Here is a 22815-nt window from a genome sequence, read left to right as displayed (position 1 = left end):
ATTTAATTATTCTAGTTTTTAGTTCAATTAGTAAAACAGTACTAATAATATTTTACGGTCCTCAGCTATTTAGGATTCTTCATGTTAACCTTCACAATTGTTTATATATTATTTATAAAAAGACATTATATATAAAGTCAACGCATGCGAATTTATCATATATAAATTTTTATTATGTAATAATACTATATTCCACTATAATATGGCACGATTGTAAAATTACGTTTATAAAATAAACTAACTTATGATAATTATTAATTAACAAGCGCCATTACGCGGGGTTACATGTTCTGATATTCTAACTTTCTGACATTACCAAGTCCACGCAATTTGAACAAAAAAAACTGTGTGAGCAGAGCGCGCCTTACTTGCTTGTCCAATTCAGTCTCTCCATTTCCTGAAACTACAAAGCAAAACTGAATACAGAACAGCGGGAGAGAGACTTAGGGAGAGCGGGTATCAGTAATGGGCTCCTCGTCTCCTCCTCCTCCTCCTCCTCCTCATTGTCTTCTTATAACTCTCACGCTGTTGTTCTTGACTCTCTCACGTGCCCTTCCGGCTACCGCTCTGAAAGGTGTTTTTTTCTCTATTTTCAGATTTTGGTCTTGCGTTCTGCTTCCGTTACTCTCGTTCTTTCTTGTGTGGTTAAACTGCACGTTTATGATTTTTTTTCTTTAGTTGGGCTGCAGAGAAATTTTGGGAAGCAAAAGAAAATAAATCAAAGTACATGTACTTGTCGGGTTGGTTTGTTTTAATGGGTATCAAATGGGCAGTTAGTTCTTCGATCTGATCTGCTGTGTTGGTAGAATGGAGGCATTAATTAAAATCTGTTTCATTTTAGTAAAAAAATGGTAGGTATTAGTTTTCTTTATTTAAAGTAATTCGTTAGCCAAGAGCTCTTTTTTTCAGTTTGTAGGTTCCAAGTCAGGCTTGTTTGAGCATCTTGATTATGAATGTTGAGCCATATGACTATCAGTTATGGACCCGTATGGTTCGCAGTTAATGTTTGCTACTGTAGTTGCAGTAACGGGTGCTTTTTGCATTTGCTGCTCTTTTTGGAAGGATTGGACGTGAATTTATTAATAATTTCTGGTGTGCGAGGCTCTCAACTGGGAAACAAATTTTCTTGTGTTTATTTGTCTATATTCTTCTGATGTTCCGTTTAACTATAGCAACTTTTTGATTTATTTTTCTTGTTTTGTGTTGTTATAGAAAATGAGTTAAAAGCTCAAGATCTCTTTTTATAGTCATATTGATCTGTATTCTTGTTGAATTATATGAATGACATTGTTTAGTTGAATTGGGTTATATTCTGCCCAATATGAAGAATTTGATTCTTGTATCTTTTGGTCATGTTTTGTACTTCTTTTTGTGGCTATAGGTGTCGACCTTGGAAATCCAACTATAGCTGTCAATCCATCCTTACTGATTGGACGCTTGCCTATCAGTAGTAATTCAAAAGATGCTTTATACTGTGAACGAGTAAAAGTAAGTGGCCACTCAAGATTAGAGCTTGGGAGTTATCCTAGTTCCTTTCGAGTTACTTTGGTTCCAGCTACTGTAATCCCGGAGAGATTGCATGGCAAAATTCAGGTTTGTTTTCACCGGTAAGTGAAATTTCTCGCTGCTCTCTCTCTCTCTCGCAATTTGGTAAACTTCGTATTTTGAAATCAAAGTTTTTTTTCACTCTGTAAATGTTTGCAGGAATGCCTCCCTTGGATTATGTCATTGTGAAAAGGATGAATGGAAAGCTGTTCAAAAGGGACTGTGGAGCTCTGTCATGTCACCCTATGAGGAAAGATATGTTGATGTGAAGTTCACTGGTGAAATTTCTGGTTCTGTCACAATCGCTGTTCAAGAAGGTTTGGCGCCCCCTTCTCCTCCTCATTCAATTTCTCACATGTTTTGTACTTATATTTTCTTGATTGGTATTCATTTGGAATGTATGGGCAGATTCGCAGCAATGGCGCCTCTTGTGTCTAGCAGTGGGGTTTCTTTTATTACTGCTGGCACCAATTCTCAGCTGCTGGGTTCCTTTCTATTATAGCACCTCGATGACTATTGGTGTTTTGGTTGTTGTTATAATCATACTTTTCCAGGTATTTAAGTTTGGTAATGCTGTTTTTGCATCTTCTCCTTCAATTTGACTTTGCATAAACACTGGTTTGACCAAAATACTAAATAAGTTTTACCTTACCTTGCATATTGTTTTTTTGATTTAATAAAACAAAACCATCTTCTGAGTATCAAAATTTTTCTTTTAAAGATTTTTTTTTTTCCTTTAGCATATTGTATAAGACGCTATGACTGAGTTACTATTTACCAGTGTACAATTTGCTTATAAGCCCAGTTTTTATTTATTTTTCTGAGTTGAAAATTTGAGAATTATCATGGCCTTTATCATGAGTTGTGTTTGGCTAAGTTGATTAAAAAGTAGTATCCTTAGAGGCTAGAGCTTATAATGAACTAATGAAGAACCTCAATATTTTGTTGGATTTGAGTTATGATTTAGGAACTAACGTTGTTGGTTGGAAAAAATAAGAATTGGTTCTAATTTTAGTACGTGTCTTGGTTTACTGAATGGAAAAAATGCGAAGTTCCGGCATTATCTTTTTCCCTGTAATTTAAGGGGTATGGAAATCAAAGAGCTTCACTTGGTATATTTGATGCTGAAATTGACTGATACCAATTATGTATGAGTAAACAGTTGTACATGCTTGTGATTTTTATCTGGATTTTGATCCTGCTTTTATTCTTGCTTTGTAGCTTTCCATTAAATATATAGAATTGTTACTATTTTTTTACTTGGTGCAATCTTTTAGGGAATGAAATTATTGCCAACTGGAAGGAAAAATATCTTCTATCTTTCCATATATGGATCAGTGGTGAGTTTTCTTTTACTTTAGCTTTATATGTCATTTAATCTGCAACGCATTAAGGCTGACTATCCAATTTATGGTTGCAGCTTGGAGTTAGCACTTTTGTTTTACATCACATTTCGATGCTGGTAAATTCCATTCTCATCAACTTTGGGCTGAGTAAAGGGATGCACAATCCAGTAAGTTGTTGCCTTAAATAGATTTGACCTAGTATTTGGGTGTTTACGTACATCAATATTTCCATATCAGCTGAAAAAAAAAGAAAAAAAAGAAAAATCTTACATGTAATTCCATATAGATAGTTCATGAATAAAGGCAAATCTGAATACTAAAATACTTTTCTTTCTTTATTTTTTCTTGATTTCATTAAGTTTTTTCATTAGTTTTCTGTCTAACAGATACGCGACCATGGAACATTCTGTTGTTTCCATGTTTTGGCAGGTGTATGTCTCTGTATTGGTCGGGATCGTTCTTGCAGGAGCTGCTTTAGGGTACTGGATTGTGAGGAAATTTGTGATATCAAAAGATGGAAATGTAGATGTTGGTGTAGCCCAGTTTGTGAAATGGTCGATGCGCATCATTGCAACTATTTTTATTTTGCAGGTGTGCTACTGCATTCATTTTGATTATTTTGCTTCACATTATACTTGCGATGGTGTTTATGTTGCTTGAATGCCCCAAAAAATGAATAATGAAAATGTTATACATTTGCTTAGCATTTTATAGTTGTGCACCAAGCTTCATGGATTCATTTAAAAAATAAATGATGCTATTTCAGAAGCACTTCTTTTGACTATGCATGAGTAGCTTGAGACCAGGAATTACTGCGAAGTTAGAAATAATATAAATACTCCTTTATTTATTTAATTTATTTTAAGGCTTGAACATAGACCTGCAATTTTGGGGATCTGGTCCAACCAACCTGAGCTTCAACAGTTGTGGAAAGGCTTTCCTTAAATGTTATTTATAGTTAATGTGGTTATTCATTTACTCTATACTTTTCTTTTAAAGTGCTCAAGTTAGCCTGGCCATTGAAATTGGATTGGATGGATGAGATTAGATATTGGTTTCTGTCGTTTTAAGTACAAATTGTGTCATTTGCTAGGTTGTACTTTGTGTTAAATTTTACTCGCCATACCCTGCCTAAGACGTCTTGTGCAACTAGTTTGGACCCATTCCCTTCTGATAAGAATGCCATGTGTATTTTCCTATGAATTCACAGCTGAGCCTGCCAACCTGCTTCTCACAGCAGACGATGTAGCACAAGCTTTTGTCCATGCAAAATATAATATATAGCTTTCTTCTTTTGATCATGGTTGCTTTCTTCATTATATAAGCTCATTTATGTGCTATACACGCATAAATGAAATTTGATTCTGATGATAAAGAGTCCTCATAAGTTTGATAATTAGTATGTTATAGTTACTTCAGGGCCAAAATTCAATAGTTCAATCATTTTCTTTCGGTGTTTCACTGTATTGTTTTATCACTCGCTTTAAAAACAATTCACCTATGGTTTTGTGTTTCTTTCTCAGAGCACTGTTGATGCTCCATTCGCAATGGCTGCGTTGCTTTCTTCATATGCTATCTGCTTTCTTATCAATGCAACGAGTCGGCGTCATCAAGTGTAAGTTCCCATAAATCCTCCTTTATAGGGTTTCTTTTTGATGGGTTTAACAATGGATCAACGTCTCTTTGTTTGGTAAAGACTTGCAATGGCGAATCAAACAGTTTGCGCACTATTCGAGGCTAGACTCAATAAAAAAGCTCATCTCATTCATATGGTTCCTCTCCGCCGCTCTCTGGTTCTCTCTTTCTTCTTCCTGAATCCACGGACAAATAATAATGGTCGTTTTATACAAAAAAAAAAAAAAAAATGTCATATAATAATGAAAGATTATAGATTACTGATCTTTAAAAATGCATTTTTTTAAAAGTTATTTTAATAAAATCACAGTTTGGAAAGCGTTAAGAGGACTAGTTTTAGTTTCTTGAATAATGATTTGCTAAGTTTTACATATTAAGAGTTCCTTAAGCCTGAATGATGTTAGAGAGTTAGTGTAGCAAAAGGATAGAAGATAGTCTGAACACATATTGCTTCGTGTTTGAAAGTTTTGTAGCTGTTATAATTATAATAAAAAAAAATAAAAGGAATGAAAATTATTTTGTTACTAATACCTTATTAATACTTAAATTTATATTATTAAAAATTTACACTTTTTTGGTTCTATTATTAAGGATATTTATATTATTAAAATTTTACACTTTTTTATTCTATTATTAACCGACGTCTTAGATCTAATGTTGCCATTAGATGGATAAAGAGACAAATAAACACAGGGGCTCATGTATATTCTTGCTAGAGCCTCCTAAATTTATGGTGGTTTCAAGGAGTGGGATAGTCCCCTCGATCAAGAGTTATTGCCTTTTTATTCTAATTAGCGAATTGGTTTTCCCTTTAAAAAAAACAATTTTACACTTTTGTTGTGGTGCTCTATGTCTTTGCTTGCTTGGGGGTTTACGAATAGCAATGGGTAGTGTAGTGGACTAAAGAACATGAAGAGGAGAATATTACATTTGTCAATATATAAGAAGACAGTTTGAAAGCTGATTATTTATCATCTTTATGAATTGAAACCAGATAGTAAACAGGGTTTATTTTGTCCAACTTTTTCAAATTTTGGAGGTTGATACATGGTTTATTTTTTACTTTTCAAATCACATGATCTTTATGTGTATTATTATTTTTTTTTTTGTTGTTGGTTGCCATTTCAATTGTCAGCAGTGGGCTGATGATGCAGTTTGTCAATGTTCCCTTCATTTAAAATGTTACAAGGCATAAATTTTGATAATATCGATATCTATATTACTTGTTTTTATTTTTAACAGGATGTCAAAGTCACCTATTGAACAATTGCCTTCCAACAATCTTCTTTTTACTCGATATTCATCTGCAAATGATGCGGAGCAACTTGTGCTTCAATATATGGAGGACTTGAATCGCTGCAAATTGAAGAAAAGGGCGTATGGCCGTGTCACTTCCAGCACGCCCGTGCTAGATTCTAAGAATCTAGGACACGCCTGTGTCAGGTCAAGCACGCCCATGCCAGCCTTTGAAAGTCCAGGGAACGAGACATGCTCAAGTCTAAGGAACACAGGCACGCCCGTGCCCCAATCAGTCTACCCGTGCTAGCCCCTAAGAATCCAAGCACGCCTGTGCCAACGAGTCCAGTTATGATTCGAGTTCCGGCACGTCCGTGTCATGCCAAGCACGCCCCGTGCTATCCTCTGGGAGTCCAAGCACGCCCGTGTCGCTGTCCTTACTAGGGTTTTGTTTAATTACGATTTTTAGTGATATTTTTAGGGTCTAAATGTTTTAGTCTAAACCTATAAATAGGTTATTTTGTATTATGAGAAGACACTTAATATCTTTGATTATTATTCATATCAATAAACTTCTTTGAGAGTTTATTTCACTATTTTATTCGTTAGATCAAACGTTATTGATCGAAACTCCTAACGGAGTATAATCGTTATTCCCATTCGCATAACCTTTCTGCGTCAGCAAATCCAGTTATGGATGATACTATAATAATTGTTAATAAAGAAAATATGGACAAAGATAAATATACTACTTTGACAACTGATGGGGAACCAAAAAATTCATTTGTTTCAAAGAAGCATAAGCAGACTTCTAAATTTTGGTCCGAGTTTAAAGAAGTTACACTTTCTGATGGAACTATTAAGATAGAATGCCTTCATTGTAAGACTAAACTTAAAGTTAATCAAACTAGTTCCACAAGGCACCTTCTTAGACACATGAACAATTGTATAGTGAGGAAAGGGAAAATGAATGGACAACAATAACTTAGTGTTGCCACAACTTTAGTTGAGATGGACAGTGTGACTTCTGTTTGGAATTTCAAATATGACCAAGCGAAGATAAGAGAATACTCACACATATAGTTCTTATTCATGAGTTGCCATTTGCCTTTGCTGAGTATGATATGTTTAACCTACTTATGAAAACTGCAACTCCATATCATGAAAAGATCAGTTGTGCAACTGTAAAAGAAGATTGTTTCTCCACTTATGAAATTGAGAAAAAAAGAATTAAGGATTTGCTAAAGGATGTTGACAAAGTCAATGTTACTACATATTTATGGAAGTCGGTGCAACATATCTCATATATGGTTGTTACTTGTCACTTTGTTGATTCAAATTGGCAATTGCAAAAGCAAATATTGAACCTTATTGACATTCCACCACGTCATACAGGAGTTGTTATTTGTGATGCACTACACAAATGTATAGTGGAATGGGAAATTGAGGATAAGGTATGGACTATTACTGTTGATAGTGCCGCTTATAATGATGTTGCTATTAGATTGTTGAAAGATAACCTTCTTTACAAGAATTCTCTTGCACTTAATGGTAAATTATTTCATGTGAGATGTTGTGCGCATATATTAAATTTACTAGTACAAAATGGGTTATCTGAGATAGATGATATAGTTCAAAATGTGCGTGAAAGTGTAAAGCATATTGTAAAAACTGAGAGCCGTTGTTTGATTTTTAGTAAAATTGCAAAGCAATTCAAATTGCCTTCAAAGAAGCTTATTTTGGATTGTGGCATAAGATGGGATGCAACATATTTCATGCTATCTGCTGCATTGGAATATAAGGATATTTTCACTCGATATGCTAAAGGAGACCCGAGTTACATTTACTTATCTAGTGCGGAAGATTGGAGAAAAGTTAAAGAAGTTTGCTCTTTTCTTCAAGAATTCAATGAGGTAATCAATATCATTTCAGATACTGAATATCCAACTTCAAACTTGTTTCTTCCTGAACTTTATAATATTAAGAAATTATTCAATGAAACTCATGTAAATGGAAATATTTACATGAAAGTCATGGTTAACAAGATGAATGATAAATTTGATAAGTATTGGGGTGATTGTAATTTGTTGATATCTATAGCGACTGTCTAGGATCCAAGAGTTAAAATGAAAGTGATTGAGTAGATTTTTGCAGAGATATATTCTGAGTATGATACTATAGAGCATAAGGTTACAGTTTGAGAGACTTTAAATATGCTTTACAATGAGTATGTTGAAGCATATAGAAAAAAGAATATTGAGACTGATCAAGTTACTGGTAATGAAAATCAAAGAGAATGATATGATTCCAATGGTAGAAAAGTGAAGGTGAGTAGGAGAGCAAAGAGGTTTTATAGTCAAATAAGAACTATTGATACTGTTGTAGACCAGGTGAAGTCTGAATTAGATATGTATTTGGAAGGAGTTCATATTTGTGAAGATGATGAAACATTTAATGCATTAGAATGGTGGAAGGTGAACAAAATGAAATTCGGAATTTTATCAAAAGTGGCGCGTGACATACTTTCAATACCCATCACAATTACAATCAGTAAATCTACTTTTAATGCTAAAGGCGAAGTTGTTGATCTATATAGATCATCTTTGACAGTAAATACTGTTCAGGTTTTAACTTGTGGGTCTGATTGGTTGCGATCCTTATACGGGATAAAGCAAAAAAAAGAGTAAGCACGCTAACTATTATATTTCAGTCTTCAATATACATTATTAGTGCCATAACATGAATTAGTAAATTTTAATTGTGTGTTATTGATGTAGGACAAGGAGGATATTCAAAAGATTATACTACCATAGTAATATGGTTTAGAAATCCATCTTCCAGGTATAATCTTAATCCATCCAAGACTAATGTAGTTTAATTTTATGCATCAAACAAATAATATGTGATAATTATGAATTAGATTAAAATATATTTAGTAGAAAAAAAAATGTAGTACATTTAAAGTATATTAAACAAAAAAATGTTGTTGTTTGATTGATGTGAAATCTTCATTTATCTATAATTCACTTAGGTATAAAACTCAAAAAGTAGATTTTAGCAGAAAAAAAAAAAAGAATGTTTCCTCATTAATAATTGTAACTATTATTATTTTCATTTTAAGAAGTACATTGTTATTTGTTAATTTATTTTTATTTTTATTTTTTTTGTAGAAGGAAAATGCAACTATGTTCTTGGCTTTTTATTTTATTTTATTTTATTTTATTTTTTTTATGGAGGGGCAACGTAGATATGATGGTTTAAGTGTTTAAATAGTATTTTAAGATTTTATAGAAATTACAACTATTTAATTTTATTTGATATGTACTTTTGTAATGAGTTATTTTGCATAGAATTAATTATATATTTTTAAAGCTTGATTAAGACTATTTATGTTTGACGTACAAAATTATTGTATTATTCAGCATTTAAAAACATTTACTGAAATTTTTGATTAGAAATAACATTGACTGAAATTGCATGGAAATTTCTCTTTTGAACAATTTCTTATTATGGTATCTGATTTTACGTGTTAATTTAGACGATGTCGTTTATGGAAATAATCAAAGAGAGGCGGTAGTTTGGAATACAATGCTTAGCGAAAACGCAAATAGAAGACAAAACGCAGCGTATTATGTCTATATAACTTTCTGACATTACCCAGCCCAAGCAATATGAATAAAAACCGAGTAATTAGAGCGCGCTTTCTTGGCTGTCCAATTCAGTCTCTTCGTTGGATCGAAAAAAAAAAAAAAACAAAGAAAATTCAGTCTATTCATTTCCTTAACCCACAGAGCAAAACTGAAGGGCAGCTGGAGAGAGACATAGAGAGAGCAGTACCAGTAATGGGCTCCTCGTCTCCTCCTCCTCCTCTTCCTCTTCTTCGTCTTCTTCTAACTCTCGCGCTCTTGTTCGTGAATCTCTCACGTGCCGTTCATGCCATGGCTCTGAAGGGTATTTTTCTCTATTTTCAATTATTGGTCTGGCATTCTGCTTCCCTTGCTCTCTCCCTTTCTTGTGTGGTTAAATTGCATGTTTGATTCTTTTTTCTTTTCATTTGAGCTGAGGAGAAATCTTGGGAAAGGAAAAGAAAATAAATCAAAGTACATATAATTGTCGGGTGGGTTTGTTTTAATGGGTATCCAGAAGGGCAGTTAGTGTTTGATTCCAGCGATCTGCTCTGCCGTGTTGGTAGAAGGGAGTGTATTAAAATCTGTTTCATTTTAGTAAAAACAAAAAAAAAAAAAGGTGTGTTTTAGTTTTCCTTTATTTAAATTATTTAGTTAGCCAAGAGCTTTTTTTTTCCCCTAAAAGTTTGTAGGTTCCAATTCAGGCTTGTTTGAGCACCTTGATTAGGGCTGTTGAGCCATATGACGATCAGTGCTGGACCCTCATGGGTCGCAGTTAATCTTTGCTATTGTAGTTGCAGTATTGTTTCTAAACAGGTGCTTTTTGCATTTGTTCCTCTTTTTGGAAGGATTGGATGTGAATTTATCGATAATTTGCGGCGTACGAGGTTCTAAACCGGGAAAAAATAAAAATTTTTTGTGTGTTATTTGTCAATATTCTTCTGATGTTCCGTTTAACTATAGAAACTTTTTGATAATTTTTTTTCTGTGTTGTTGTAGAAGATGCGTTAGGAACCCAAGGTCTCTTTCTGTAGTTATATTGATCTGTATTCTTCTAGAATTATATGAATGGCATTATTTAGTTGAAACGGGTTATATTCTATTCTAATTCGAACCCCTCCCAAAAAAAAGGAGAGTTTCACAACTAACACTTCTTTTTGTGGCTATAGGTGTCGACCTTGAAAATCCAGCAATAGTTGTCAGTCCATCTTTACTTATTGGACGCTTGCCTATCCTTAGTAATCCAAAAGATGCTTTATACTGTGAACGAGTAAAAGTGAGTGGTCACTCGAGATTAGAGCTTGGGAGTTATGCTAGTTCCTTTCGAGTTACATTGGTTCCAGCTGCTGTAATCCCAGAGAGATTGCATGGAAAAATTCAAGTTTGTTTTCATCCGTAAGTGAAATTTCTCGCTTCTCTCTCTCTCTCTCTCAATTTGGTAAACTTCCTATATTGAAATCAAAAGTTTTGTCTCACTATGTAAATGTTTGCAGGAATGCGTCCCTTGGATTATGTCATTGTGAAAAGGAGGAATGGAAAGCTGTTCAAAAGGGTCTCTGGAGCTCTGTCATGTCTCCCTATGAGGAAAGATATGTTGATGTGAAGTTCATTGGTGAAATTTCTGGTTCTGTCACAATCGCTGTTCAAGAAGGTTTGGTGCCCCCTTCTTCTCCTCCGTATGTGCTGCATTCAATTTCTCACTTTGTATTATACTTACATTTCCTTGATTGATATTGATTTTGAAATGCATGCGCAGATTTGCAGCAATGGCGCCTCTTGTGTCTGGCAGTGGGGTTTCTTTTATTACTTTTGGCACCTATTGTCAGCTGCTGGGTTCCTTTCTATTATAGCACCTCGATGGCTATTGGTGTTTTCCTTGTTGTTATAATCATACTTTTCCAGGTATTTAAGTTTTGTTATGCTGTTTTTGCATCCTCTCCTTCACTTTGACTTTTCATAAACACTGTCATCTTCTGAGTATCAAACTTTTTCTTTAGAGATTTTTTTTCCTTGAGCATATTGTATAAGATGCTACGGTTGAGTTATTGCTTACCAGTGTACCACTTGCTTATAAACCTAGTTTTTATTTCTTGTTCTGAGTTGAAGATTTGAGAATCATCATCGCCTTTCTCATAGGTTGTGTTTGGCTAAGTTGATGAATGTAGTATCCTTAGAGGCTAGAGCTTATAATGATCTAATGAAGAATGTCAATATTTTGTTGGATTTGAGTTATGATTTAGGAACTAATGTTGTTGGTTGGAAAAATGAGAATTAGTTCCATTTTTAGTATGTATCTTCGTTCCTGAATGGGAAAAATGGAAGTTCCTGCATTATTGTTTTCGCTGAGATTTAAGGGGTATGGAGATCAAAGGAATTCACTTGGTATATTTGATGCTGAAATTGACTGATACCAATTTTGTATATGTCTAAAGTCAACAGTTGTATATGCCTGCAGTTTTATCTGGATTTTGATCCTTCTATTCTTGCTTTGTAGTCTTCCATTGAGTATATAGACTTGTTACTATTTTTCCTTTGGTGCAATCTTGTAGGGAATGAAATTATTGCCAACTGGAAGGAAAAATATCTTCTATCTTTCCATATATGGATCAGTGGTGAGTTTTCTTTTACTTTAGCTTTATATTTCATTTAATCTGCAACGCATTAAAGCTGATTATCCAATTTATGGTTGCAGCTTGGAGCTGGCACTTTTGTTTTACATCACATTTCCATGCTGGTAAATTCCATTCTCATCAACTTTGGGCTAAGTGAAGAGATGCACAATCCAGTAAGTTGTTATTGCCTTAATAGATCTTACCTAGTATTTGGGGGTTTAAGTACATCAATGTTTTCATATCAAATTAAAAAAGAAAAATTTAAAACATCTTGCATGTAATTCCATATAGCTAGTTCATCAATAAAGGCAAATCTGAATGCCAAAAGACTTTGCTTTCTCTATTTCATTTTAATTTTTATTTTTTCCTGATCTCATTAAGTTTTTTCACAAATTTCATTATTTTGTCTCTCTTTCTTTGATAATGCATGTGTAAAATAATAGTCTGATGTTTCCATGTTTTGGCAGGTCTATGTATTTGTATTGGTTGGGATTGTTCTTGCAGGAGCTGCTTTAGGGTACTGGATTGTGAGAAAATTTGTGATAGCAAAAGATGGAAATGTAGATGTTGGTGTAGCCCAGTTTGTGAAATGGGCAATGCGCACCATTGCAACTACTTTTATATTGCAGGTGTGGTACTGCATTCATTTTGCTTATTTTGCTTCATATTATACTTTTGATGGTTTCTATGTTGCTTGAATGTCCCAAAAATGAATAATGAAAATGTTATAAAATTGCTTTAGCATTTTATAGCTCTGCACCAAGCTTGATGGGTTCAAGGGATGGGCAGCAAAGAAATAATACAACTACTCCTTTAGTTTGCATGAAATTTTTCTTTTGGGCTTAAGTTTAACTCAAATATGTGATGTTATTTGTTTAATTTATTTCAAGGCTTGATCATAGACCTGCAACTTGGGGGATCTGGTCCAACCAACCTGAGCTTCAATAGTTGTGGGAAGGCTTTCCTTATGTTTGCCTATAGAGAATAGTTGTAACTTGATGAATTATACTGTGAAAGATAGCCAGTGATCAATGATCATTTGCTTCTCTACAGTGTTGTGTGAAAAAACAATTAGAAGCTGTGGTTTAGTTTGTATAATGAGGCCCTGTTGTTCGTTAGGTTGAAGCTTGAAGTAGTTTTCGGCTTTTACATTCTTAGTTATTTATAGTAATGTAATGTGGTTATTCATTTACTCTACACTTTTCTTTTAAAGTTCTCAACTTAGCTTGGCCATTGAATTTGGATTGGATAGATCAGAGTTAGATCTTGGTTTCTGTCGTTTTAAGTACAAATTGTTTTATTTGTAAGGTTGTATGTTGTGTTGAATTCTACTCACCAAACCTTGCGTTAGAGCAGGTCTTATGCAACTAGTTTGACCCATTCCCTTCTGATAATAATGCCATGTATATTTTCCTGTGAATTCACAGATGAGCCTGCCAACTGCTTCTCATAGCAGTCAATGTAGCACAAGCTTTTGTCCATGGAGAATGTAATTTGTAGCATCAGATGGCAACCGCGCACCTTTTCTTTCCTATTTTTGACATGCACCTATGTCTGACCATGGTTGCTTTCTTCATTACATAAGCTCATTTATGTGCTATACAACTGAAATTTGATTCTGATGACAAAGAGTCCTCATAAGTTTGATAACTAGTCTGTTATAGTTACTTCGGGGCCAAAATTCATTAGTTTAATCATTTTCTTTGTGTTTCTTTCTCAGAGCACTCTTGATACTCCTTTAGCAATGGCTGCGTTGCTTTCTTCATATACGATCTGCTTTCTTTTGAATGCAATGAGCCAGCATAATCCAGTGTAAGTTCCCATAAATTCCACTTTATACATTTTCTTTTTGGAAAAAGGAGCTTCCTGCTGGAGCATTTGTAATTAAATAGTTTCTAGGCTCATTCCATTGGTGGGATGTAAACCAGATAATGCCTATGTCCAACAAAATCAATTATTTAGTTGGACTCTAGATTGGGATGGCTGAGGTTTGATGGGTTTAACATTGGATAATGTCCCTCCTTTGGTAGAGACTTGGGATGGATATTGAAAATGGTGAAACAATGGGGTTTTTGCTTCAGATGGTATCAAATAGTAGATACTAGGTCCAGTTGTAAATAATAATGACAAGATCCTCTGAAATTTCAAATTTTCATTTTATGTAATGGTAATTTAATCAACCATGTTCATGCAATTTCATGAAGGCATCAATCATATTCTCGGGGTGGCAATCTTTGGCTCCAACGGGGAAGACAGGCAACAGCAGTGCACAATCGTGCTGAATTCCTTAGCAGGTCAGCAAAAATAAGCCCAGGAGGGAATAAGTTGAGCCCTCCAAAGAGCTCATCTGCTTGGTCCAACTCTCCTATTAAAGGTATTACTTTAACTTCTGACTTCTTTTTTGGAGCTGATATTGATTAGCTCTTTCCTTGCTTGCACTTGTGTACTAGCCCTTATCTTTCGACATATTTGTTCCATTATGTGAAAAGGTAAAGTAATTCTTTTCTGTCTCAGAGACAATTGTACTGATATGCCAAAAGCGCAATGTCATATTCTTTGCTCACTATCCTGTAAGATTTGCTAAGGTATCCAGCACTTGGTAGAAAATCTGATTCATTGAGGGAAATATACTACAATATCTGAGACCTCTGTTTGAAGCTAGTCCCTGTGATCTCCTGTTTTGCACCAATGCCCCAAAAAAACTATAAAAAATCTGACAGATACAGTATATTGGTTGCAGTTGGACCCCTTACGAATTTTTCCTTCTATCAATACTGTTCTGTTGTGTCGCCCCGTTTACGGTTTATCTTATATGGACCCTTCAGTTTGTATGACTTGCTTTTATTGGCTTTAACAGGTTTAATATCACCACATACTGGTTCGGTGACAAGAGGTCAGCAGAATTACTTTTCAACCTTCCACAAGACACCAAAGCGAAAGAAGTTCACAAAGAAAGAATGGGAGGATTTCACGAGGGAATCGACCCAGCAAGCTGTAGCAGAATGGGCAGCTTCACCAGAAGTTACTAATTGGCTCATTGAGAATGCTGACCGAATTCAACTCCTTCCTAGTGATTGCAGTTCAGAAGAGACGGTGAGAAGTGAATCGGACTCCACAAACGAAACTGTTGGCAGTAGTGGCAAACGATTTAGCTTGTTTAATTGGTAGCTTGTTGATAAATAGCAATCAGGGATCTAACTCTTTTAGGTTGTGGTAGTCTAGGTATTAGCAACGATTAGGAATGTTAGCCTCATTTGTAGCTCGGGACTACGACTATCGAGCAGCAGCGAGCGCGCAGCAATTTTTGAAAATCAGTTGTTCTTCTTCAGTCCAGAACTAGCCAATGTGATTTTTTCTCCCCAAATGTTGAATTACAGTTATTACACAGGGTGGTAATGTCTGTGTTTAATATAATGTACATCTGATATGCAATCTCTAATCCATTTTCGTCACTTCATATCTATTTTCAATGTAAGTATTAATTATCTAATTCTTGAGTAGAAATATTATCTAATTCACTGAATATTATTTTCCAAAAGTCATTTGTGTGTATGTAACATTAATGGACTTAATTAATACTACTTACATCTCATAATTCTTGTACCATTTTCTTTTTTCCATTAGTACCATATTATTTTATTTCCTTTCCTAAAAGTGAATAATAGTTAAGTTTATTATTTTATTTTTATTTAATACGTTTCTTTCTCATCAAACATATTAGTCAAACTATACTAAATTGCCATTAATTAAATCTTAATCTTAATATAAATAAAATTAAAATGTCAAAACTTAATCTTTGTGCTAATTAGATAATGGTCTAATTGATCTTTTCATTTGAATAAAGAGCGAAAGAATTACTCGTCTCGTATAGTTTTTCATCTATAAAAATCTCCAATCAATTAAAAAAATTTTTGATTTTTGTCATCCCTCGATTGCAACATAAATGGTCTCATTTGTCACACAAATATTTCAAATTATAGTATAAGTTTCTGTCCGAAGATGGACCCACCATCACCAAAAAATAAAAAAAAAAAGGTCCCACACCACTGCGTTACATTCCAAAATCCACTTTCGGATTTTCTTCCGCCTATTCCTCTCTCCGCCTCCAAAACGCGAGAAGAAAACATTCCAAATCTTCCCCCCTAAAAGATTAACTTTCCTTTCTTTCATTTCCCTCCGCCAAGTCCACGCCCATGCCCCCGGCCACGTCTCCGCCATGCACCCCAACCACCTCCCTCTCCATAACCGAAACCGTAAACGGGTCACACCGATTCACCATCCAAGGCTATTCCTTGGCCAAAGGCATAGGAGTTGGTAAACACATCGCCAGCGAGAATTTCACTGTCGGTGGTTACCAGTGGGCCATTTACTTCTATCCGGACGGCAAAAACCCAGAAGATAATTCCTCCTATGTCTCTGTTTTTATAGCTCTTGCCAGCGAGGGTACCGATGTTCGCGCCTTGTTCGAGCTCACCCTCATCGATCAAAGTGGCGAAGGTAAGCATAAAGTCCACAGCCACTTTGATCGCTCTCTTGAGAGTGGCCCCTACACCCTTAAGTATCGCGGCAGCATGTGGTATTCTTCGATTTTCTCTCTTTGGATTATTGGCTCTTGATTGGTTACCAGTTTAACTTTTGATTTTTTTTCCCTTCAATTTAGGGGTTACAAGCGTTTCTTTAGACGGGCAGTGCTTGAAACGTCGCATTTCCTAAAGGATGATTGCTTGAAAATTCACTGTACTGTTGGGGTTGTGATTTCTGCTATAGACTGTTCGAGATTGCACTCTATAAATGTCCCTGAATCGGACATTGGATCCCATTTTGGTGCTTTGCTGGAGAACGAGGAATGTTCTGACATTACTTTTAATGTGCATGGTGAAAAGTTTCATGCCCACAAATTGGTATTGGCTGCTCGTTCTCCTGTATTTGAGAATGAATTTTTTGATTTATTGGAGGAAGATAATCGTGAAATTGTTGTTTCAGACATGGAACCTAAGGTTTTCAAGGTATCAGTTTGCTTTCCTTCTGTTTTGGTTTTCATTTACTTGGAATGCAGCATCATTCAGCTATAAAGCATGTAGTTGTCCTTGATAATTCATATCCATGATGGGTATATGCTCATAATTAGAGAATCTATTTGTAATGATTAAAATTTTTGGAAGTTAAACACAGATAGTTGTCCTTTCGTTTGTTCATATATAACACTTTATTCAAGTTAAGTTAGGTGGCAAAGTCTCAATGCTATATTTATGGTGAAGTTATTCCATTCAAGTAACTAAAACTAAATAAGAATGCATAATAATTCAAAATATATTGTAAAAGGAGAAATATTGATTACTCATTTATAATGTGGATAATTTAGTAAATTTTCTTCAGCACAAATATGTGTAACTTAATATCATATGAGTATGGAGAAATTTATGTTCTTCGATGGACCTGAGAAAATATTCCTTTGATTCATATTTTACACAGAAAAGCAAAGTTATATGTTTATTACAGAACATTGAAAGTAAGCCATGAAAGGTAGAAGGCTACTTGTTATGGTATATGAAGATTTCAAATTTGGGAGTGAGGTTAAGTCAAGTAGTTGAGAGTGTTATATATTGCAATTACAAGGCCAACTGCACTAAAGATCTTTGTTCTCTTGTTTCCTTTTATTCTCTTGCATGTGTATTACTAAGGCTTTGCTGCACTTCATATACAAAGATACTCTTGTTGAAGATGAGGAGCTTTCTATGTCAAGTTCGTCTTGCATATCATCTGTATCCGATACTTTGGTTTCAAAGTTGTTGGCTGCAGCAGACAAGTATGACTTGCCTCGACTCAGATTAATGTGCGAGTCTGTACTTTGCAAGGATATATCTGTGAATTCTGTTGCAAAGATTCTTGCCCTGGCTGACCGTTATCATGCTATGGATTTGAAATCTGTTTGCCTAAAATTTACTGCAGAAAATCTTGTAGGTATGTTCTTATTTGATGTTCCATTTTCAGGATCTATTTTATATACAAAAATTTGGACATTGCTGTCTACTTGTCTGCAAAGTACAAAATCAATGTTGTGCCCTAGTCAATTATACATTTTTATTTATGCAAATTTACATCGATTGATATTGTATTCACTTGCATTTGATATAACTGCAGTAAACTTCTTGGTGTAGTTTCAGTTGGTTCCTCCTTTTGCATTAAACGGAGCAATATTATGTGCTTCTGGCACTGGATTTCCTCTTAATATGTTTTTTTCTGGGGGTTAATGGTTGATGCCTTGCAGAGTCATTTGTCCCGTCCTTATGCCCTATATTGCAGCTATCTTTGGTTTTGGGATCTACTGATTTAGAATATTCCATTGGGGACATTGCCTCTCCATTTTTTTAGTCTTACCTTTTGTTCTTGTTTTCTTTGCTTATCTATATCTGGGAAAATGTTTCTTTTGGTTTTCCATATCAATATTTCTGACTTGGCATTATTTTCTGGAACTCAATATAAATATAGACGCACAAATGCAGATTTGCATGTAAATTATGTATGCTTAAGTATATACGTGAAGAGTCTGGAGAGGTAGAGGGTGGTTATAATTTAACACTTGTGAAACCCTTAAATACATGCCAACTTAACCCTTGATTAACTCGCCTGATTGTTACAGAGAGAGTCGTGAATAAGAATCAGCACCAAACAAAGCCAACTTCATTTATTTTAACTTTTAGGCTAGTATAAACTTGACCAGTTTGAGTTTTAGGGGTAATGTTAGTTTCTAACAAACTTCCATTTAATTAAGTAGCATGTCATACATTCTGAAAGCATTTTATAGATCTTGCAATAACAAGTGATATATGTGCTTGGAACTTGAGTTTATTGATCATAATAAATTATTGTAAGGAGGATTGAATAACTATCACCTCTTTTGTATGGGCATTTAAACATTGAAAACTTCAAGATTTATCTCCCTTTGTCAACTCAATAGCTCTTTTCCCTCATCTATATGCAAGCAAGGAAAAAGAAAGGAAAAATGTTCAATTCTTTCTTCCCTATTCCGAGTCTTAAAATTCTATCCTTTTGTACCTTTCATATTACTAAATGGAGCAAATGCTTTGGGCCACCAGTTGGTTTAGTTTAATGGCTGGATTTTTGGGGTTCAAAAGAATGGTACTGTTCATGTTTGCGCTATAACAATATTGTGCTGTATTGTCTCGTTCTACCGTGCGTTCCTATAAAATAAAGAAGCATCTCAAAATCAATATTAAAACAAGAATTTAACCATGCAATAATCTTGTCGATCTAATAATTATAATTTGTTCGAAACAAATGATTGCCAAACAACTAAACAGACCAAAAGTATATTATATTTTGCACAAAGCTTTTGTAGCACCTATGACTGAGCAAATCAAGTATTTTTATGCCAAAATAATATAATTTTGAAGCTAAAACTACAATTTAAAGGGTAGATCTAAATTTATTGGTGAAAGGGACATGGTTGTGGCTTTTGGTCTTAATAACAATTGCGCCAACGTATTTGTGTATCCGCCTGCGTCCGTTGCAGTCCTATATTGCCAACCCTGTATCTGCGCCTTAAAATCTCATTACATGATGGCCGCTATGGGGAGTATTGGCCATTCTACAATCTGACAACTGGATTGCTAGTTTATGTATCAACAATTGATAATCTGATATGCTATCTTTGGATCCTATCTAACATGGAAAAATACATAATTGATTTTGGTAAAAGTTTATTGTTGTTATTATTATTGTTATTGTTATTGTTATTGTTGTTGTTGTTGTTGTTGTTGTTGTTGTTGTTGTTGTTGTTGTTGTTGTTGTTGTTGTTATTATTATTATTATTCTTATTATTATTATTATTATTATTATTATTATTATTATGATACAGGCATCAATTAAAAGGCGAAGGTGCCATCATTAAGGACAAGCAAAGGGAGTGTTGGCTAAAATGCTTTTCCACCTGCAAGTTCTAGTAATAGGATAGGAAAATGAAAGATGTGAGTTGAATACCATAGCGGCTGTACGCTTAGGTTGTGAATCGTGAATTTGATATTGCTATCTGGTAGAAAAGTGGGTCCTAATGTAGCTGAATAAAGAATTATTTGTGTTGATGACCCCAAATATTATTGGATTGAGCATTGGAGGGCTTTCGCATCTTCTTAACCCGAAATGGCTGGGGAGAGGAAAGGTTCCTTTTTTAGGGTACTCCCAGGAACAGATCCAGTGGAGACGAGGTGGGGCCTGTAGCTCAATTAGGTGGGGAAGTTGTAGTAAGGCAAGTTTTTGAGATAGGAACCAGTTCAAAATTTTGAATGAGGTCCAATTTCCATTTGGTTAAAACTGATTGATGTGTTTCATCTCATACCTTTAGTTCAATTGATTTTGACAGTTCGATTCACAGGAATCCTGAATGAGCAACATGGTATTTAACATTATACTGGTTTGACAGCCTAGGAATATATCTATATTTAAGAATGTGTAATGTCCTATAGGTGCCTTTTCATTTAACTGACTAGTGTGTGGTGCTTGTGTATTTTTCTTTGACCTTTCTTTTATATGGGAACAGAAATATGATCTGAAACCAAAAGCATATGCCGATCTTTGTTGTGCCAATGCATTTATATATTCCTTTGTAATAATAAAATTTTGAATGAGGTCCAATTTCCATTTGGTTAAAACTGATTGATGTGTTTCATCTCATACCTTTAGTTCAATTGATTTTGACAGTTCGATTCACAGGAATCCTGAATGAGCAACATGGTATTTAACATTATACTGGTTTGACAGCCTAGGAATATATCTATATTTAAGAATGTGTAATGTCCTATAGGTGCCTTTTCATTTAACTGACTAGTGTGTGGTGCTTGTGTATTTTTCTTTGACCTTTCTTTTATATGGGAACAGAAATATGATCTGAAACCAAAAGCATATGCCGATCTTTGTTGTGCCAATGCATTTATATATTCCTTTGTAATAATATTTTCTAGTAATTCAAGCTAACAGGGAAGTTATCATTGTAACCTAAGGATTTATGTTCTTTTCTGAAGAGTGCATTCTGGATTTTAAGAACATAGATGGCGTGTCTCCCTCAGTTCTTGCTGCTCATGAAGCATAATTAAATGCCCTTATTTTCATTGCTGAAATTTGTTGCATTTACTCTGTGATTGATTCACAAATATTAAATGCCAGCTATACGAGACAATTTTCCGTGTCATTTACCCATGATGTGTCTGTTGAAATTTTAATTATTTCAAGCAGCTCCTCCCCCTCCCACTTTTCCACTGTTACTCACTGTTTTCTTGTTTTTCTGATTGTCTCATGCCATGTAGCTGTCATGCGCTCGGACGGTTTTGAGTATCTCAAAGAGAACTGTCCACTGCTGCAGTCAGAACTCCTAAAGACAGTAGCAGGATGTGAAGAAGATTGCAGTGGAGGGGGAAAGAGCCGAAGTGTATGGGGACAGTTTTCGGACGGGGATGACACAAATGACAGGAGTGTTCGGCAACAGCAATGGGAAAGTGGAGTAGAAAGAAGCCGAAGCTTGTGGGTCCAACTCGATGATGGCGATGCTAGGAGTCCTGGGCAAGCAGACTAAAAATGGTAATAATTTAACTCTGTTTCTGAAACATTGGTGGGGAAAAAGAAGGGGAGAGGAGAAGATAGCGGGGGATAAACAAGGAATGGTATGCCCTTATTACCTCATTGACTTTGTTTTACTTTTCTTTTTCCCATATGTATTGGATTTTATGGCTTTGATGCAAAAGTCACAGGTAAGTAGCCTAACGTGTTCTTGTAGAATGTAGCAAGTCATTGGAAAAATTTGTAACTTGTCCAGAGAAAGGGAAAAAGGAAAAGAACTTGTAATTTGTCCACAAAACAGAAGAAAAATTTGTGTTATTTTTATAAGAAAAGAAAGGAGAGATAGGTCCAGCTATTTGTAACTTGTAATCGAAGCTGAGTCATTTGTTTCTCGCATATTATTTTATTTTGCTTACTAATCATGTCAAGTCATATTCCTTTCACTCCATTTCCATTTTCCTTCGATGGGTCCAAAATCTTTAGTTTGTGATAGTGCTCTGGATAAGCTTCTGACGTGTAGTTTGGTCAAAATTTCATGTTATTGTTAAGTGCAGAGTTGGTAATTACCTATAGATTGGACTGTCTATTTTGCAAAAAATGATTTATATTAAAAAATATTTTTCAAGATAACGGGCATTGTGTTATTTAGTTGTAATATTCAAAATTAACTAAAGAATTCAAAATTAAATTTTATAATTTATATGGCCATATAAAATGTTTAGATTTATAAAAAATTTTCTGTTAGTATTTTGGAAATTGAATTACAAAATACTTGTTTATTACTGTCTTCAAGTCTGAATAGGTTTCGTATAATTTCCCACTTAAGATGGAAAATACCAAAAGTTGAACTGAGCCAAACTATTTTCTTTTTGTTTTTGGTTTTGGTTTGAATCCATAATTTTGGTTTTGGGATTGAATATTTCAAAACATTTATTTTGTGAGTAACATCGAATCGTTTGACCGAACTGATACTTATCCAATCAAAATCAAACCGATCAATTTGATGTGGTTATCAAATTTATTTTGGTTTGGATCAATTTTAAATAAACTCTATTTTTGGATTTCCACACCCTATTGAAGATTAATATATTGTATACACTTTGTTCTCAACTAATTAAAAATTATAATTTTAGCTTATAATTACAACGACATTACTAGATCTGAAAAAACACCAAGGGCTAAAATGTTGAAAATGTGATCAATTATTAGGCTAAACGAAAAAAATTTCAGAAATTTGACATTTTT

The 22815-nt window shown here is 34.5% G+C and overlaps 3 protein-coding genes and 1 pseudogene across 4 annotated transcripts; all 4 read left to right on the top strand.

Moving 5' to 3' along the window:
• The first annotated feature begins 361 nt into the window (after positions 1–361).
• Positions 362–6291, top strand: LOC105632703 (uncharacterized). The gene is made up of 9 exons (XM_020678747.3): positions 362–574; positions 1382–1607; positions 1705–1862; positions 1954–2099; positions 2823–2885; positions 2966–3058; positions 3321–3482; positions 4415–4506; positions 5769–6291. The coding sequence occupies exons 1-9, from the start codon at positions 466–468 to the stop codon at positions 6070–6072; spliced, it is 1353 nt and encodes a 450-aa protein (XP_020534406.1). The 5' UTR covers positions 362–465; the 3' UTR covers positions 6073–6291.
• Positions 6292–7024: 733 nt separating this feature from the next.
• Positions 7025–8575, top strand: LOC110009301 (zinc finger BED domain-containing protein RICESLEEPER 2-like; annotated as a pseudogene).
• Positions 8576–9457: 882 nt separating this feature from the next.
• On the top strand, positions 9458–15463 carry LOC105632583 (uncharacterized). The gene is made up of 10 exons (XM_012215004.4): positions 9458–9713; positions 10558–10783; positions 10882–11039; positions 11145–11290; positions 11938–12000; positions 12081–12173; positions 12468–12629; positions 13721–13812; positions 14205–14374; positions 14858–15463. The coding sequence occupies exons 1-10, from the start codon at positions 9605–9607 to the stop codon at positions 15166–15168; spliced, it is 1530 nt and encodes a 509-aa protein (XP_012070394.1). The 5' UTR covers positions 9458–9604; the 3' UTR covers positions 15169–15463.
• Positions 15464–16063: 600 nt separating this feature from the next.
• BPM4 (BTB-POZ and MATH domain 4) lies at positions 16064–21989 on the top strand. Of its 2 annotated transcripts, none has more exons than XM_012215003.4 (4): positions 16064–16576; positions 16661–17006; positions 17682–17957; positions 21321–21531. In XM_012215003.4, exons 1-4 carry the CDS (start codon positions 16194–16196, stop codon positions 21387–21389), a joined length of 1074 nt encoding a protein of 357 aa, XP_012070393.1. In that variant the 5' UTR covers positions 16064–16193; the 3' UTR covers positions 21390–21531. The 2 variants fall into 2 exon arrangements, with proteins under 2 accessions (XP_012070393.1, XP_012070390.1); XM_012215000.4 differs by having other exon boundaries at positions 16067–16576; positions 17682–17961; positions 21321–21989.
• Positions 21990–22815: the final 826 nt, after the last annotated feature.

Source organism: Jatropha curcas, chromosome 2 (assembly GCF_041381405.1).
Source record: "Jatropha curcas cultivar XTBG-Jc1 chromosome 2, XTBG_Jcur_1.0, whole genome shotgun sequence".
In the NCBI taxonomy this organism is placed as follows: domain Eukaryota; kingdom Viridiplantae; phylum Streptophyta; class Magnoliopsida; order Malpighiales; family Euphorbiaceae; genus Jatropha; species Jatropha curcas.
This window is presented reverse-complemented; position numbering and strand designations above follow the sequence as displayed.

What these genes read in the sequence shown, in the direction of transcription:
- LOC105632703 (XM_020678747.3), top strand. Translation starts at nt 466, where the DNA reads ATGGGCTCCTCGTCTCCTCCTCCTCCTCCTCCTCCTCATTGTCTTCTT. An exon ending in TCCGGCTACCGCTCTGAAAG is followed by an intron (nt 575 to 1,381) that starts GTGTTTTTTTCT and finishes TTGTGGCTATAG; the next exon opens with GTGTCGACCTTGGAAATCCA. An exon ending in TTTCCATATATGGATCAGTG is followed by an intron (nt 2,886 to 2,965) that starts GTGAGTTTTCTT and finishes TTATGGTTGCAG; the next exon opens with CTTGGAGTTAGCACTTTTGT.
- LOC105632583 (XM_012215004.4), top strand. Translation starts at nt 9,605, where the DNA reads ATGGGCTCCTCGTCTCCTCCTCCTCCTCTTCCTCTTCTTCGTCTTCTT. An exon ending in TCATGCCATGGCTCTGAAGG is followed by an intron (nt 9,714 to 10,557) that starts GTATTTTTCTCT and finishes TTGTGGCTATAG; the next exon opens with GTGTCGACCTTGAAAATCCA. An exon ending in ATGAGCCAGCATAATCCAGT is followed by an intron (nt 13,813 to 14,204) that starts GTAAGTTCCCAT and finishes AATTTCATGAAG; the next exon opens with GCATCAATCATATTCTCGGG.
- BPM4 (XM_012215000.4), top strand. Translation starts at nt 16,194, where the DNA reads ATGCCCCCGGCCACGTCTCCGCCATGCACCCCAACCACCTCCCTCTCC. An exon ending in TGGAACCTAAGGTTTTCAAG is followed by an intron (nt 17,007 to 17,681) that starts GTATCAGTTTGC and finishes TGTATTACTAAG; the next exon opens with GCTTTGCTGCACTTCATATA. An exon ending in TACTGCAGAAAATCTTGTAG is followed by an intron (nt 17,962 to 21,320) that starts GTATGTTCTTAT and finishes CATGCCATGTAG; the next exon opens with CTGTCATGCGCTCGGACGGT.